This window comes from Dermacentor andersoni, chromosome 2, assembly GCF_023375885.2.
Source record: "Dermacentor andersoni chromosome 2, qqDerAnde1_hic_scaffold, whole genome shotgun sequence".
NCBI lineage: Eukaryota > Metazoa > Arthropoda > Arachnida > Ixodida > Ixodidae > Dermacentor > Dermacentor andersoni.
This window is the reverse complement of record NC_092815.1, coordinates 132,939,805-132,956,299: the sequence shown is the minus strand read 5'-3', so window position 1 is coordinate 132,956,299 and position 16,495 is coordinate 132,939,805. Positions and strand designations below refer to the sequence as shown.

General features: G+C 44.2%; 2 protein-coding genes, 1 long non-coding RNA gene and 1 other non-coding gene across 6 annotated transcripts in view; all 4 read left to right on the top strand.

Moving 5' to 3' along the window:
• The first annotated feature begins 18 nt into the window (after positions 1-18).
• LOC140216152 (uncharacterized) lies at positions 19-4,718 on the top strand. Of its 2 annotated transcripts, XR_011892833.1 has the most exons (3): positions 19-602; positions 1,439-1,550; positions 1,733-4,718. It is a non-coding gene; the product is annotated as an uncharacterized lncRNA (long non-coding RNA). The 2 variants fall into 2 exon arrangements; XR_011892832.1 differs by having other exon boundaries at positions 1,439-4,718.
• A 433-nt stretch (positions 4,719-5,151) lies between these two features.
• On the top strand, positions 5,152-6,022 carry Blos4 (biogenesis of lysosome-related organelles complex 1 subunit 4). Its single transcript, XM_050187551.3, has one exon. The coding sequence runs from the start codon at positions 5,210-5,212 to the stop codon at positions 5,822-5,824; it is 615 nt and encodes a 204-aa protein (XP_050043508.1). The 5' UTR covers positions 5,152-5,209; the 3' UTR covers positions 5,825-6,022.
• Positions 6,023-6,303: 281 nt separating this feature from the next.
• TRNAK-CUU (transfer RNA lysine (anticodon CUU)) lies at positions 6,304-6,376 on the top strand. Its single transcript has one exon. It is a non-coding gene; the product is annotated as a tRNA-Lys (tRNA).
• A 1,543-nt stretch (positions 6,377-7,919) lies between these two features.
• The window catches only part of LOC129387322 (uncharacterized), a 37,514-nt gene continuing 28,938 nt past the window's right edge, over positions 7,920-16,495 (top strand). Inside the window, exons 1-2 of one of the 2 annotated variants that reach the window (XR_011892831.1) lie at positions 7,920-8,142; positions 13,629-16,302. The gene's annotated coding sequence lies outside the window, so the exon portion shown is untranslated. Of the gene's footprint in view, positions 8,143-13,628; positions 16,303-16,495 lie in introns of those variants that run through there. The other variant, XM_055076240.2, reaches the window with a different exon arrangement.

Sequence of the window (16,495 nt, the reverse complement as noted above, 5' to 3'; positions counted from 1 at the left end):
GTTTTTGAGGTTTGTGCCAGGGGTAGCACACTCTCAAGTTCAACAAATGGCCACAGAGGGCGAAAAAATCGACCGCGCGCCGCTGCTAACAAAGCCGACGTAGTAGCATCACTTTCGGGATTCGTTCGTTAGTTCCAACATTTCCCGGTAGAGGCGTCGTAATAAGCGCAATTTTATCTTACAAACTTTCTCTTACAATTACCGAAGCATTTTCTTTTACATAAAAACAGGGCAAAATTATCATTGCTAATTAGATATTGTGCTCTTTGTTAGTAAGTTTATTGTTTCTTCGCCATTATAAACGCAAATAGCGTTCAGCATCATCGATCTTTCACGTGACCTCTGGCCTGGATTTAAAATTTTTACCGGTATTTCCGAGTGCACGGCGGCACGGATTCATTCGTTCGTACACTCAAGACTGCTTTGTTTCTAAAACTAGTTTCTTGCGCTTCGATGTCTCGCGTTATTTAACTTGGGGTGAAGTTACGTGTTTGCAAGCGGACATGTAAGCCCGGCAGTTGGGTTTCGGTCGTGAGCCATTCGGAACAGGTCTGCATCGAAACGGGAGCTGGATTTTGCTGCGGCTGACAACGGCAATAACGGTGAGTCGTTTAACACCGCTGCTTGAATCGTTATATAATATCCGTGTCATTACCTTCCAGGCGGGCACAAGTTAACGAACTAGATCCTGCATTACATATGGGCATTGAGGATCTCAGTTGCTGTTTCCTAAATAAACCTTCACTTGCGACGCTGTCGTTTGGTTTACACACACAACCAGGAAAGAAAGAGCGATATCGGAACGCGCGTCTCATTTTTCATGTTATTGTAGCCGTGGTTGTAGGTGACTGAGTAGCCTTATCAATATACATATTAAACATTTTTTTCGAGTCGGCCGGCAACGTCTTTCGTCCACAAAACCGAATAATCCTTTGGTAAAATAAAGTGAAAGTACAGAATTTAATGTATTAAACAGTTGCAAGCATGACAATTCACCCATATTTCGTACTTGTTGGTTCCAAATGTTCTTGCTGTTCAGATTGGTTTACCGTAGGGCATTTATTTTTGCAGTAGTGAAGCGGTGCATCACGTTCGTGCAGAAAAATAATGCATCAGTTCTAATAGCTTCATGACTTTCATGCATTTGCTTGTGGAACTAGCAGTGTGATCACTTCTAGCGTATAAATGAACCCACAAATGTTCTCATTTGTGATCTTAATAGTACTTGCGCTGTTGACATGCATTGTAGTTAGGCAGACATCAATTTTATGGACAATAGCAATATTTATTTAACATGCTGCTTAAGCACCCTAGAACAGACAGTGTACATTTGCATGCGTTCTGTAGTCGCAAATCATTACAACATATATGTCACACCTTTTTGCATTTTAAAACTTTGCTTTTTCAATTTCTGATTCAGTCAAGATTTCTGTTCCAGACATGCAGTAATGAAGACGGCACCAGTATAAAGCAACACACTCCACGCACTAAACAGAAGCTGCTGCCTGCTACAACAAGGTCATTGTGTGGACATTGGCTACTACTACAAGGTAAACAACACATGGTTCAGAAATAAATATGTTTGATATATGCTGTATTGGCTTGCTGTTTGCAGCAGATATGAATGTTTGTTCATATTTATGGTTCAGTATAATTGGTTCGAACATATAAAACACACATAAATTTGGCTAATCTGTGCTGTATCTCATGTGTCACCGTTTTGCCTCAACAGAGTCTATGCCAAGCACATCTTGGTCATCACAGGAGCTCCTATCTGCGCCAACAGGAAGGGGCTGGAGCCGAATTTGCAAGGCTTTTACACCAAGAACAAAGAAGCACATGCAGAAGAATATGAATGAGATATCAAGTCTGCAGAGGACTGTGTCAAGACTGAAAAGAGCTTCAGCCACCATTCCACCAGCACGGACATTTGGTTGAGTCATCCAGGTAACTCAAAAAGGACTTTCTAGAAATTCTTCGTCTTCAGGTGCACCTGCAACATCTGACCAAGCACGGACGACGCTGGCCAAAAGATTGAGTTCCATCAGTTTGCCCTTAATCAGCTTCCTAGCCATGTTAATTCCGTTTGTGCCAAGTGTAATTTTTCTTCTATAAATGCAAGCTTTCTCATTGCCCATTTTTGTTAGAGGTCATTCATCCTCATCCAAATATAAAGGTCAACCGATTCTTCGCTGATACTTAATACCAGTCACTGTCTAGCAGCCTAACATATCTGTAGCAGTATCTTCTAGTGTATGTTGTCATGCGCAATTCCTCTCCTGAAATAGCTGATGCAGCATCGGCATGCGTCTTGCATTAACCTATGCACATGTGCTATGCACCATTTTACTTTTCTTGATGTTTTTAGCCTTCAATGCTTGCAGAGCAGAGTGGCTTCTCTCTTGAATGCAAGCTTTCTCATTTTCCATATTCCTAGTCTCGTTGATGATTGCTCCTCTTCCTTGATAGCCTGGGTCTTTGTGCAAGCTACAGTGAAGTGATTGATTGCAGAATCTGGTTTTGCTGCCACACTTGGCTGTGGTAACTGTGTTACGTTTCTCAGATGTGGGGGCCTGTTCAGTTGCATTGGTAAGCAGTCCCTCGAGGTAAGCATTTGCTCCTGCAGTCCGCAAAGCGACATAGACTCCCAGTATACACACACCGTAACTGGTGCGCCCCGTTCGTTCTGGCCTGCTGCAGTAATGGGCAAATTGTGCTTGTGGCTTACCTCGGCCATGATTTGCTCAAAACAGAGACCAGCATATGTGCTCACATGGTTCGAAGTGTATGAAGTTGATAGCCGTATGGGTGGAAAGGCCCGCAAGAATGGCTGCCGAAGGTGATGCCCACAAAAGCAACTTGTCCACATTGCGACAAAGTGTGAGCCACACATAGCAGCCCCCGAAAGAAAATAAATGTGCACGTTGGAAAGGAGTTAACGCTAAAATGCCGGGTAGTCCATGTCGCTGTGTTGGTTGCGGCAGCAGATGCCTGCGTCACCTGATTGCTTCGCAATGGAAGTTGCTCATGTTCAACGGCAACCGTTGGTTCAAACAGGTGCGAGACTCTGTCCAATCTGTTTGTACCGCAGGTTGTCGCTCGTTACCAGACCACCACATGTGACAAAGGCAAGCATTATGCCGTAAGATGGTTCGTAGCCAATGTATAATGTATTGTCTGAACCTCATGCGGTGACTGATTGCTGTTTAATCTTGCTGTTATGCCACTTGGTTACGGTCGCAGTTTTATGTTTTTCGAATATTGCGGCCTGGTCGGTTGCACTGGGAAGCAGCCTCTCGTAGTAAGCATTTGATCCTGCAGTCTGCACAGCGACATAGACTCCCAATTTACGCACACCGTGATTCGTGCTCCCCGTTCACCCTTTCCTGCTGCAGCCATGGGCAAATTGTGCCTCTGGCCTTTCTCGGCCGCGATTAGGCATGAACGGAGATCAGCATAAGTGCTTACATGGTCGGACGTGTATGAAGTTGGGTGGAAAGGCCCGTAAAAGTGGCTGATGAAGGTGATGCCCACGAAAGCGACTTGTCCATATTGAGACAATGTGGGACACCAAGTGTGAGCCACACATTAGCGGCCTCCAAAAGAAAAGAAACATGCAGGCTGGAAAGGAGTCAATGCTAAAATGATGGGTAGTCCATGTCGCTGTGTAGGCTGCGGCAGCAGATGCCTGCGTCACTTGATTGCTTTGCACTGCAAGTTGCTCATCTTTAACAGCGACTGTCGGCGCAAACAGGTGGGACACTCTGTCCAATCTGTTTCTGCTGCTGGTTGTTGCTCGTTAGTAGACCACCACGTGCGACGAAGGCAGGCACTACGCCTGTAGGTAGGCAGCTCAATGTACCCTAAGAGACCCGTGTATGTGAATGCTCACTGTTGCCATATGGTTCGTCGCCAATGTATAATGTATTGTCTGAACCTCATGCGGTGACTGATTGCTGTTTAATTTTGCTGTTATGTCACTTGGTTATGGTCGCAGTGTTATGTTTTTAGAATATTGCGGCCTGGTCGGTTGCACTGGGAAGCAGTCTCTCGAAGTAAGCATTCGCTCCTGCAGCCTGCACAGCGACATAGACTCCCAATTTTCATGCACCGTGATTCGTGCTCCCCGTTCGCGCTTTCCTGCTGCAGCAATGGGCATATTGTGCCTCTGGCCTTTCTCGGCCGCGATTAGGCATGAACGGAGACCAGCATACGTGCTTACATAGTCCGATGCGTATGAAGTTGATAGCCAGATGGTTGGAAAGGACCGCAAAAGTAGCTGATGGAGGCGATGCCCACGAAAGCGACTTGTCCATAGTGAGACAATGTGAGACAGCAAGTGTGAGCCACACATTAGCGGCCCCCGAAAGAAAAGAAACGTGCAGGTTGGAAAGGAGTGAATGGCTAAAATCTGGCGTAGCCCATGTCGCTGTGTAGGCTGCGGTAGCAGATGCCTGCGTCTCCCGATTGCTTCGCAATGCAATTTGGGCATTTTTAACGGCGACTGTCGCTGCAAACAAGTGGCACACTCTGTCCAATATGTTTCCGCTGCTGGTTGTTGCTCGTTAACCTGACCACCACGTGCGACGACGACGGTGAGCCGTTTACGAGCTCGCGTCAATGATTCCAGCGTATCTCGACATGCAAACTTTATTTCTGCTATTGCACGAGAATGTACACTGCTTGTCTTCTGCCAATAAAGTCGCGCGTTCTGTTCACTCACTTGTGGCTTGTTTGTATGGGCGTCAGTAGAGGCTCTTGGCAATTAGAACGCACCACCTACGCGGCAGCGAAGGCATTGAGGCATGCCGCATAGCCTGCAGGGCAAGCACGGCGCGTACCAGCGTACGCGACCAGCAAAAAACGGCCATATTGAATTTTGCTCTAAAAAAAAAAATGTGCACTTCCGCTTCCGGTTTGAGCAACGTCATCTGGCGTCCCCCAAAGTAAGTTCCATGCGCTGCCGCTGCTTATTTTCGAACCACGGCGGAAGGTACAGTTTCCCTTCTCTAAGTTTGTTCTTTATTCTATGTTTGTGCTTTATGCTGTCAAGGAACGAAGAACGTCAAGTAACCGAGGTCACCCAAAGTGAGCGGAAAGGTCTCGCCATCTATCGGGATATTTTAAAAGCATACGACTATTCGGTTACGCCCCCTGCGCTAAATGCTGTGCGTGGTGGCATTGGTGGCGGTCGACAGCGTGAGTGACCATGGAGGCGTCCACAGCTGGTGTAAATGACGGTGCATCGTCAGGAAATGGACAAACTCGTCAGCTCATGGAAGAACTCGCTGCCGACTACAGCCAGTTCTTTAGGGTGGACATATGCAACGACAAGCGCATATTAGACGAAGGCATCGATGAGCTGCTGGCGCGGCTGGACGAGTTCACTGGCCTCATCAATATGGTACGCAGCGACGACACCTTGTGTTTGACACACACGCTTCCGGACATCTGCGAGAAAAGCAAAGGTTTGGAACAGGTGTATGACCGAATCGACGCGCTGGAGAAGTTCGTCAGTGTAGTTCGTGAAAGTGTCGACGCGATGGAGGAGAAGGTTACTGAAGCTGAGAACGCCTTCGGTGGCAGTACCGTTAAAAAGTTCCTCTCAAGTCTTCCTTCTCCGTTGTTTGCCAAGAAACCGGCACCCCAGTACAAAAAGCAACTGCGCTACGAAGAACCGGACATATTTCGCTGTTCAGACTATCTATCTACCGTCTCGGCGGATGACCCGTTACCGACGAGCGTGTCAAATTTCTCCCTCGATACTACTGCTAGTGACCGCAGCGTTGAAGATGACCGGGCACCACTGAGTCCAGCCGACTAGCTACAAGAACAAATTTCGCCACGCATGGGATGCGTTCATCCCGCACCACGCAGAAACCGTCTTGCGTTAAATAGCATTTAAGCTGCATGATACTTGGTGCATGACAAATGCGTGGCGTGTCAAGATGAAGTTATTTAAGCCTTTTCTTGTCTAATGGAGAAGTACAATTGAGAAAATATTAAACCTTGATAGCCAGATTGTCGTTGCTTATTATACCTATTCTGCTTGGTTGTGTGTGTGCGCTGTAAGACGATGCATTACGCTCTTTTAGTTTTGCTAGCCGACACCTTGCGAATGAAGCGTTTGAATGCGTTCAAGATGCACGATTGTTTTTTTTTGTTTTTTCTGCTGTGGTTAGTATTATGGCTAGCGGAAAGGAGCACAATAAAACAATTTTATTTTAAACCGTTCGCGTCGACACAAGTAAAAGGCATGTAACTGTATACAAATACCCTATTATACATAGCTGAAATCGTCCCGCCCGGCTAGCTCAGTCGGTAGAGCATGAGACTCTTAATCTCAGGGTCGTGGGTTCGAGCCCCACGTTGGGCGCAATTTTTTCCCTCTCCCCCTTTCTTTTTTTTTTGTGTGTGTGTGCGAAACGCAGATTTCTTAAAGAACACGGTACACCACGATGTCCATCAACTCGTAATAAGTGCCCACTGGTAGCTTGCGCGCGCCTGGTCATGTTTTAGCAGCATTGAGCACGCTAGAAACTGAGCAAAGCGGCGATTGGAGCAAGCTTCACAAGTTCACTTTACGGAAACACTGGCTAACTGCCAAGTCTTCATTTTACGCCGCGCTGGTACGTATGCATGCGAAGAAGACAATGCCTAAAATCAATAAAGACATAACAGCGGATCACGTATAACCAAAGTAGTTCAGTCGAAATTTAGCGCGCGCTAAAGAGGATGAAGTTTCTCGAAAAAGCCTGCGCGCTCACGAGACATTCATTAAATTACTTTGACAGTATCATTCGAATGCGTTGTTACTTCGTATTATTTTTCTCTTTTTCGGTCGCTTAGACATCGCCACTGGGTCTGCGTGGTTAATTGCATGTCAGAACGTTAGTGGCAAGTCATAAAGACATATACGCAAAACTTTTTTGTTTTGACACTGTAATCGACGATACGCGGGCTTGCATATGTGGTGCCTTCTACTTTTTTTTGTAGCGCAGGCAGAATGAGAGAGGCACAGAAAGGCAAACACACAGCGCTAACTTTCAACAAGACATGTATTTCCAGTTCTCGCAGGCGTACTTATGCTCCCGGAAACGTCATAAGACAAGTGTACATTTCTCGATAAATATGAACAAAACCGGGAAAACCACACGCAGTTAATTTTGTGACCACACTGATTACTTAGCGAAGTGTCCGCAGTTTGATAAACTGAAAAAAAAAAAAAAAAAGAAAAACATCGCGGCATTCTTTAAGCACACGCTCGAAATTTGGTGCCATAGTGAACATTGAGCCGGGCGGCCGTGCGACTTTTCGACCTACAATGCCGTCGCATTCGGTTTGCACTGATTTTTTATTTAGATGTAGGACCGCCTATCGGCGATCCAGCTAGAGAAATAACGGCGGGGATCGAGTTGGACCTCGATACTCCGTTCCGTAACCCTCAACGAAAATCTGCCAGTTTTCAAGGCATCATGAAAAAGGACCTACCATTATGGTCCGGTGGCAAAGGGCATTTGGGATTTAAGCTTGAGATAGGCACAGAAAAACTGATGTTTCAATAAGAAGTACACGTAAACTATCATTGCCAAACATCATATTTCATATGATAAGCATTGTATTTACAATAAGTAGCGAATTTCACACAACATGTGCACTCTGAGAACTCATTACCGCAGCTGTCATTCTTCACGCTGCTAAGAAAACGCAATCTTTAACACAATATTATCATAAAAATATTCATATTTCAATCTTAACGTAATTTTTCGAAAACTGTTACGATATAAGAACAATTTATAAGCAAATAATTAGTGTTACTTATGGTCTCTGCAATTGAAATGTGCGAAGCGCAGTTCTCTGAGGCCATAGCGTCATAGCATAAATATAGTGCCTAGAATATAGCATAAACTTGGCATAAGCACCCGGCAATGAGGTTTGTTTATTCCCTAGTCAGTGTTTTCCATTTGCCTGTTCTCCGCACACTCAACAAGTTTGCTGCCTGAAAGCCTAATTTTTTCCATTTCCGGCGGCATGTTCGGCGGATTCGCCGACGAAGGAGTGCCGTTTCTACAACTTCTCATCAGAGTTCAGACAAGAGTGTGGGAAGAACTCGCAGGCTGTAGTGTATCGTCGGCGCCTCAAGTAAGTGTCGCTGTTGCTAATTGATCTCAAAGGAAGTAGTACCTGTATTCTATGGTAGTAACACAGAACAACTATGTAGTACATAGTACGCAAGAGAAAAGCAGCAGCTGTGAAAATGCACAGTAAACTGCATGAAAATACGGGACCCGATTCCCGCGCTTTCGAAATATTCAAATGGTTTAGGTAGAGAGGAGACGCGCAAGCGGCGCGAGTGTGTGGTAGTGCCAGATATGAGCATAGCGTAATATTGTGGTAAAATAGTAAAAGGTTAAGCGTTATGCATGGGCGTCTGTGCGCCGACATCTCATGGACGGCATGTAAACTTCCGCACGTGTGCTGAAACAATGCATTGGCTGAAACAAGTTGTGTGGTTTCGGATCTTTGCTGCGACACTGGGAGTCGCCGCTGGTTCTTTGTCGGGCACAAAACCGATGCCTCTGTTGAGGCTCGGCCTGCACTTTGGCAGGCCAAGCGCGAGCATAATAAAAACTCGCATACGTGTAACGATGTACGTAAGCCGAGATAGCGAAAATTGTGCTACCCAACGCTGCCGTCACATGTAAATGCTCCGAATTTTACAAGGGTGCACTGTAGATAGCGATCGAACCCGATCGGACTTCTCGATCGCGATCGCCTCTTTTGCGCAATCTGCGATCGAGAATTATATGCGTGCGGAATCGGTACTGGGATCGTGCAACACCTTCAGGGCATGCGGCGGCGCGCCGTGTCAGTACAACCTAGAGTTCTGTACATGGTTCCTGCAGGGAGCCATATGCAGAAACTCTAGCTCAAGCAACGGCCAGTCAGGCTTTACGTCGCGTGCTACTGTGCGCCGCCAGATCTCGGAGGCCATGCGTTCGCTGCCTTACCAAACTATGTGCTCGCGACTTGCATTGTCAGTCGATAGGTATGCGCAATATGCCATGTTAACAGGGGACAGACTTCAGCTGAGTATGATTATAACGAACAAAAATTGTGCAAAATAAAAAGAATGTTGCATGCTGAAACGTTGATGTCTGCGTGTCACATTCGCTGCTTAATATACATTTATTGTGCTTTTAAAGCAGGCTGTATGTGGCTGTGATTGGATTATCAGAGTTGGCACATATTCAGCATGTGAACACTAAATTTCTATATCTGCCCATGTCTGCCACATTGAAGCGGACTAACAAAGCTAGCTATTGCGTGCATTGAAATCACTTGTGGGACAGACGTCCCACAAGCATCCCACATAGCATCAATGTTAATGCAGGCATGGCTACTAAACAAGTGTAAACTAATATGTATTGATGCTACCACCGCCGTTTCACCCCCCTGTGCTGGCTTATTGCGCGCCCTCTAGTGGCTACAGGTACCATAACATACAACAAAATAATGTGGATATGCCTCTGTTGAGCAAGTCTTCATAGGCGCAACTTTTCCTATCTGAATGAAAACTATAGCTATAGAGTTTCAACCGCGTGTGAACAAATGCCCCGGTATATAGTGGAATAATGCAGCCGTATATGATCATACGCTGTACTTACCCGCAGCATTTCTTCGGAACATGTAAAGTTTACGAACTTTGGCTCGTACGTTTTACAAAACTTGCGTCAAATTTTACAGAAAGTTCTCTTCCTGAAAATTTTGCTGTTCTCTCTCCAAAGAGATTCTCAGAAATCTTAAGACATTCAAAGGACAAAGAATGAAACTTGCTTCGTGCAGGTTTAGTCAGAAAAGTTTTTATACCAGATAAAGTTGGAAATGTCAAAGTCTCTCAATGTCAAGGAAGGGGAGGGTGGGGGAGAAAGCATAAGTGCAGGTACAAAATAGCAGGTGCAGGGGCACATAAAGAAACGAGCATAAAACTCGTAAAGCACAATATTGACGAGCAGGTACAATAGCAGTTACAAACTGATGCAGTAAAGCACACAAAGGAATTTACTTAAAATAAACAGTCGCATATTAAGACTGCAGCTGAGAATGCAACCAATGACTGGAAACAAGAGGTTAGCCAAGTAAAATAAACAGAAAAGAACTTGTTTAAGTTATAAAAAATAATACTGATATAGAAAGAGTAATAATAATCGTCTACTTGCAAATGGTTTCTTTTGATTTGTGCCCTGACCCTAGCTGTAGTGTGCAATTCAATAGGCAGTAGTTAGCCGATTCTTGCTTAGTTCTCTGTTAACACATCGCTCTGCAGTAAACAGCTTTCATTTAGCATTTTGTTGCTTGCTGGCACCCTGCAAATCTGTGCTCTGTCACAAAATGCACAAAAGCATTGATGGCATCTTCAGCTGTGTAATTGATGATGCCGGTTCTTGTGTTGCCTCAGCAGTGTCCTTGCCTTATTACCAGCCTGCAAAGCACATTGAGGACTTCGTCAGTTAATCTTTCTATATTGTCACCACTGCATGATTCCAGCCACATCATCGTCACTACTGCCATCATTGTTTATGTCCTCAGAAACACCATGTGCTTCTCGTGTAGCCAGCGGAGTTGCCTCCCTCCAAGTCTGCTGATTCCGGCCGAGCTGAGTATCGGGCATTATTGGTGACTGGCAAAATTAGGCTAAGCCAAATTAGCAGTTCATCTTAGGCAGCTTTCTTTTGCATTGGACCTATGAGAAACCAACCATACGTTAACACATTTTTTCTCATAAACAAAAAATCAACTTAAGCAACTTTGTGTTGGTGGGAGTGTACTGTAACTATGGTAATAATATGTTAAGTGAACAGTGGCACTTTAAATCTCTGGATTCAAGTAAATGCATGTATTCCTTGCACTTCATGACCTCAGTAGTGACTAGGTCGTAATCATAAGTATGACAAAATCAAGACGAGACAGAACTCGGTAAAAGATGAAGACACTGACCACAAGATGGGTTTGGATCGACTCCCACATGGTAACCTTGTTCACAGTCTTGTGAACAGGGTTCCCATATGGGAAAATCGGCCCGTATTTTGACGAACCATACATGAAAATAGCAAAAAAAAATAGAAACTGCAATTTATTCCAGACAACTGAATTGTAAGATTGTCATAACCGCTTCAAGTGCTGCTAGCACATTCCAAGATAACGGTTCAATTTACTTTATTTCCCAGAAAGAGAGAGAGAAAAATAAACTTTCTGGAGGGGTTTCTCAGTATTGTGTCTTGGGGTCGAAGACAAGAGACGGTCTTTTGGAGCAGACAAAGAGGAGATAAAAAGCTGTGTACAATATTTACATATAGCAGGTAATACCATACAAGTAGCAGGGCTGAAAAGTGCACCAGACCGGCGGGGCAGCCGGTAGTGACTGTCTTTCTAACAGTGGGCCAGTTCTGCCTTAAAGCCCTTTGGCAGGAACAAGGCAGGATCAGTGCTGATGTCAACCACGCTGCTCTCCTCTTTTCTCGAGGGAGAAATCCAAGCTGCATACCACCGGTCTCCACAGCAAGTGGTCAGCAGTTCTGTGGAATTCTGAAGGCTATGAGTGGATTCGTCCTGTTGCTCTGTTCCCTGGGCTCCTCAGTTCGATCCAAGGAAAAGGCTCGGCAGTTTCTTGGAACTTTGAAGGTCGTCAGTAGATGTTTGAAGCCCAGCACAAGGGCTGCCACTTCAGAATAAGGAGGGGGGAGAAGGGAGGAGTGCCTGTTGCCTGTATGAAGGCACAGAGTGTGGCATAACACCAGCGAAAAACTGCTTTAAACAGCTTGACAGGGCCAGGAAACCCTTACAAGGCAGATGGCAAGACGACAGGCATGATTATAAGTAACTTCCAAAATACAAACAACAAATGCACTGACTCCTATCTACTATGTTTAGACATTATACATTGAGTTAACAAAAGTAATTTACTACGACATGAATTTAAAATAAAAAATGGAAGGAGAACAGGAAAGTAACAAGCCAAAAACATTTCAAGTAGATACAGCACAACACAATAGAACGTTGTGCTAAAACATAACATGAACAACAATGCTATTACTCCATGTTTACGAAGCACTAGTGCAGGTTTTTAAAAGTGAGGCTTATTACATGTTTGTATTGATTTTGTAAACTTCGTAAGTTGTAGTGCAATGCTTGATGTCTATATATACTTCTATACGTTGGAACATACCAAATGTCATTGTTTTGGGTATATGGGGTAGTATCTTTATGCATTCGGCTTCATTATCTCTTAAAGGGGCCTTGAAACACTTTTCTAAGTAATCGTAGAATGGCCTCACTCTTAAAGGACGTCATCTCAAGAGTCTCATGCCACAAAATTTTTTGAATCCTTCAAACATAAGTGGAGTTATCGCTCCCATACCCAGCTTTTTCGCTCTACTTTCCTCATCACTAGCATGCTGGAAGCTGCATAGCAGAGAAGCCACAAGGGCAAAGCCCCGACCAAAATTTGGTGTCACAGTGGTGGCAGGGGTCATTGTAGCACCCTGTGGCGACTGCAGTGGGCTACACTTCGCAGCCCGCCGCTGCCATCTCAGAGGCCATGCACAGCAGACGCAGCTATGTGCAGTGAAAAGATGAAATCATTTCCCCTTCTTTTTGAGATCGCACACATATATATATTTTTCATTTGTTTAACTCAAAATTGGCAATTATGTAATACTTAGAATGCTCTCTCAACCATGAAATCAGCCAATAGCATTGGTGGGCCAGCTGCTTTTAATGACGCAGCATCGCAACAGTGTTATGTAAGCCAGAGCAAGCAATTTTTTGCTGTATTTGACAATAGATTGTTAATTTCCTGCTGCATGCAGGGGACATATTCAGAAACAATCCACTTCGGCGATAGCATCACCATCAGGCACACACTGATTGGCTGGTTGAGCAAAATCGGATGACGTAGTGCTCAACCAGCCAATCAGCATATGCCGATGGCGAAAGTGTGGCCAAGGTGATTGTATCACCAAAAGTGATTGTTTCAGAATACGGCCCCAGTGCAGTAATATTTGGCTCACATGTTTGCAGCAGCCTCTACAACAGATTGGTAACGTTTTCTCACTGCGTTTATTTTAAAGCTTTTCAGGGCCCCTTTAAGAACTGCTTGAAAGCATCAGAAGCAAAACAAAGCTCAGAAGCTACAATCCACAGTTTTAAATAAGTGGATGAAAAAAATGTTCATTCTGCTTGTGCAGTGGCGTAGCTAGGTCGTCTGGCACCCGGGGCCGATAGCTCTTCTGTCACCCCCCCTCCCCACCAGGTGTAGTCGAGGAAGGCGAGGATATCGACAATTTTCGGGTGTCTTCAGACGTATATGACACCCCCCGTCCCCCCCTGGTGGCCCCGTGCACCCGGGGTCCACGGCACCCCGGCCCCCCCCTGTTGCTACGCCACTGTGCTTGTGTACGCATGCTACTTACATCCCTATGAAACCCAGACAAAGTCTGGGTGTTGCTTTCTAATGAAAATGGCGCCTTAAAGCTAATGTGAACGGACTTTTGCAATTTCATTTTTCAGCCTTGAGGCCGTTACTTTATTTACGTGCATGTTCATGATGCGAGCAAACATTATTACAGTCACACGCAGGACATCCAGCAATCTTCCACCACTGCTCTCGCCAAGTGAGGAGGGAAGTGCAGCTGGCATCTTGCCGGAGCTGTGCCAGTTTTCTGACGTAGTTATTGAGTTGTCATCCATAGACAAAGGATCCCACGCACAAGCTTTGACATTGCCCGCAGTCTTACTGGAGTCTCTGGAATTTCAAGACTCCTTCGTACCTTGGGAGTCGCCGGTGCTCCAAGAATTGCTGGTTTTGGAGGATTCCCCGGCGCACAGCAGCAGGCCACCGTCACAAGCAACTCAAGCTTTGGCATGCAGTCATGAGCAAGAGACATCGAAAAGCATTTGGTTTGCAGCTATGACATCAAGGGGAATGAAAATGGAAAAGAAGGACGAGGATCAATTAATATTAAACACATTAGTCCAAGTCTCTAATGCAATCAAATCGTGCAAACCACCGGACGATCTCGAATATTTTGCAATGTCTCTGGTCAAGCACATGAGAAAAGTCAGAGAAGAAAAACATCTTGATATGAAAATCAAGTTGTTGCAAGTTGTAAAGGAATTTAAAGATTAGTGTTTATTTTTAGCGTATGCCTTTTGCATAATAAAGCCAAAAGACAATGAAGTGAAGGAAGTCATAGTGCAGGTATAACTGCTTTCAATTGAAATCTGGAAGTATTGAGGAAAAGGGAAACTAAAGTGTATGAAAAAGTAACTTGCCACAGGTGAGAGCAGAAACCACAATATTTGCATTATGCCTGTGTTGCTCTACCAATTGAACTACTGAGATGGCTATCTTTCTGCCAACTTTCTTGAGTATAGGTGCAGGTATACTAAATCTGGCCATGGTAGCATTAGCCAGCGTTACTCGCTGGATAACATTCCCAGGGCCAGATCTAGTACACCCAAGTATTCTAGGAAGTTAACGGAGGGATAGCTGTCGCTTTAGCTGAATTGGTTATGGGCCTGGCTTCCATCAGTGGCAAGTTATCTTTTAGTCCACTTTCATTTCCCTTCTCCCTATTAGATCTACATTTAAAATAAAACCACAGTTAATTTCCTCTATGGTTTCTTTGGCTTCACTGTCTGTTGGTTTCATATCGAGTCCCTCAGTTCCTCTTCTTGTTATTAATTTTGTGTAGTGCTGTATTTGTATTTTCGAGCATAATAATTGAAAGAATTTCATGAAGATAATATTTGTGTGCCTAGTTGGTTAGTCATTGTTGCTGTAAAGACATGTGCAGGCATGTTGTAGCAACACACTTATGAAAACAGAAACAAACAACAGGGCTGACTTGCATGTAAATGTTTGTTGTCGCAAGACAGGTGTTCATCTGTTTGATGTGTCCCTGCTCTGATCTCATCGCGCCATTGAACTTGTCTTGCAGCATTTAATCTTTTGTTTTAGTTAGCACCTGTGCTCATCTTCAAGTTTGTGCATTTGTCTACAAGTGCCTGTACAAAAACAATTTAAAGCACCTTTCACCAGTCCTCATTGGAAATTTGGGTTATGCGCTGCGAGTCGTAAAATGTTGTTTTGGAAATGTTCTTTTGCAAGCATTTTTTAATTGATTCATTATTAGAGGATGTTCGCACTTCTGACCTTGTAATTAGGTCAGAAATGGTAAACTTTCGTGACACAGTAACATTTTCCCCATTTCTACTAAATATAAACATTCTGTAATGCTGAGTTCTCTCAGAACATCGGTAAATATAGCTGATAAAAGTAGTGTGTCACCTTTAAACACTTGAAATCAACAAATTTTTTACAAAACCTGTATTTGATCCATATGCATTTCACTTTGCACACAGATTTTCCATAGTGTTTCGCTCAAGGATAAACTTTTGGTGAGAATTGAGCTACCGGTATTATAACATCTCGAGCAACATCTGTAGTGTAATTAGGGTACGATATGTTGCAAACCTTCATTGTAATCAGTTGCTTGGATACAATTTTGTGCCCATTGATACTCAGCCTAGTGATACTCTGCCTAGTGATGCTGTCGAGAGAGCAATGAATCACTCGAAATTTATGACAAAAACTACAAGGTGGCAAAATTAATGTGACATAGAGAGTTCAATGTAACCCACTAAAAGTGATGAGGATGATTTACAAGTTTTAATATTTTTCCCACTGTCCACATTGGGTTGCCCACCCTCCTCCAATGCATGCACGGAAGCACACATACATGTAGAAACATGTCTGGAAAGCTTCAACAGAGTAATCGGAATATACAGGGGCAAACATTTCTGTACATTTAAGTTTACTTCGTGTACTTGCATGTGTAATCTATGGGCCCAACAAAAAGTGTCAGTCTTTGGAAAAGTGTACTGTCCAGCTCTCATCCAGCACGTTCCTTGTCGAGCCCACACTATATTACCATGATAATTGAACAACTTTTAGCATTTGTAGCTTCACAGTGGTGTGCATGTTTTCGTTGTGACATCTGTAGCCACAATGCACAGAAGCGACTTCTCTTTGATGCAACTTTTGCTTTTAACTCTCAGGTTCAAATATAGCTAACTCCTGTATGACTGCATGCTGGGAACAGGTGCCTTTTGCCCTGTACCTCGCCATAAGTGGTGCCACATATGTCTGGCTTGAAACAGCAAGGCACTCAGTTCATATTATAAGAAGGTTGCTCACGTGATGACATTTGCCGACTATTAAATGCCTGTTTTCTTTTTCTTCTGTGTTTTTAAGATATGTCCAAATCGGTGAATATTTCACAGATGGACATTTTCTGGCATATCTTGTTTTCTAGTGGAAAACAGGGAACTCCTGTAATATTGTACGATACCTTGCCATACGCTTGCTATATTTAGTCACAAAACACAAGACCTTCGACATCACGTCCAACAAAAGAAGGACCAATACGGA

Bases quoted from the DNA above. Each gene is read 5' to 3' on its own strand.
- Blos4 (XM_050187551.3), top strand. From the start codon at position 5,210: ATGGAGGCGTCCACAGCTGGTGTAAATGACGGTGCATCGTCAGGAAAT.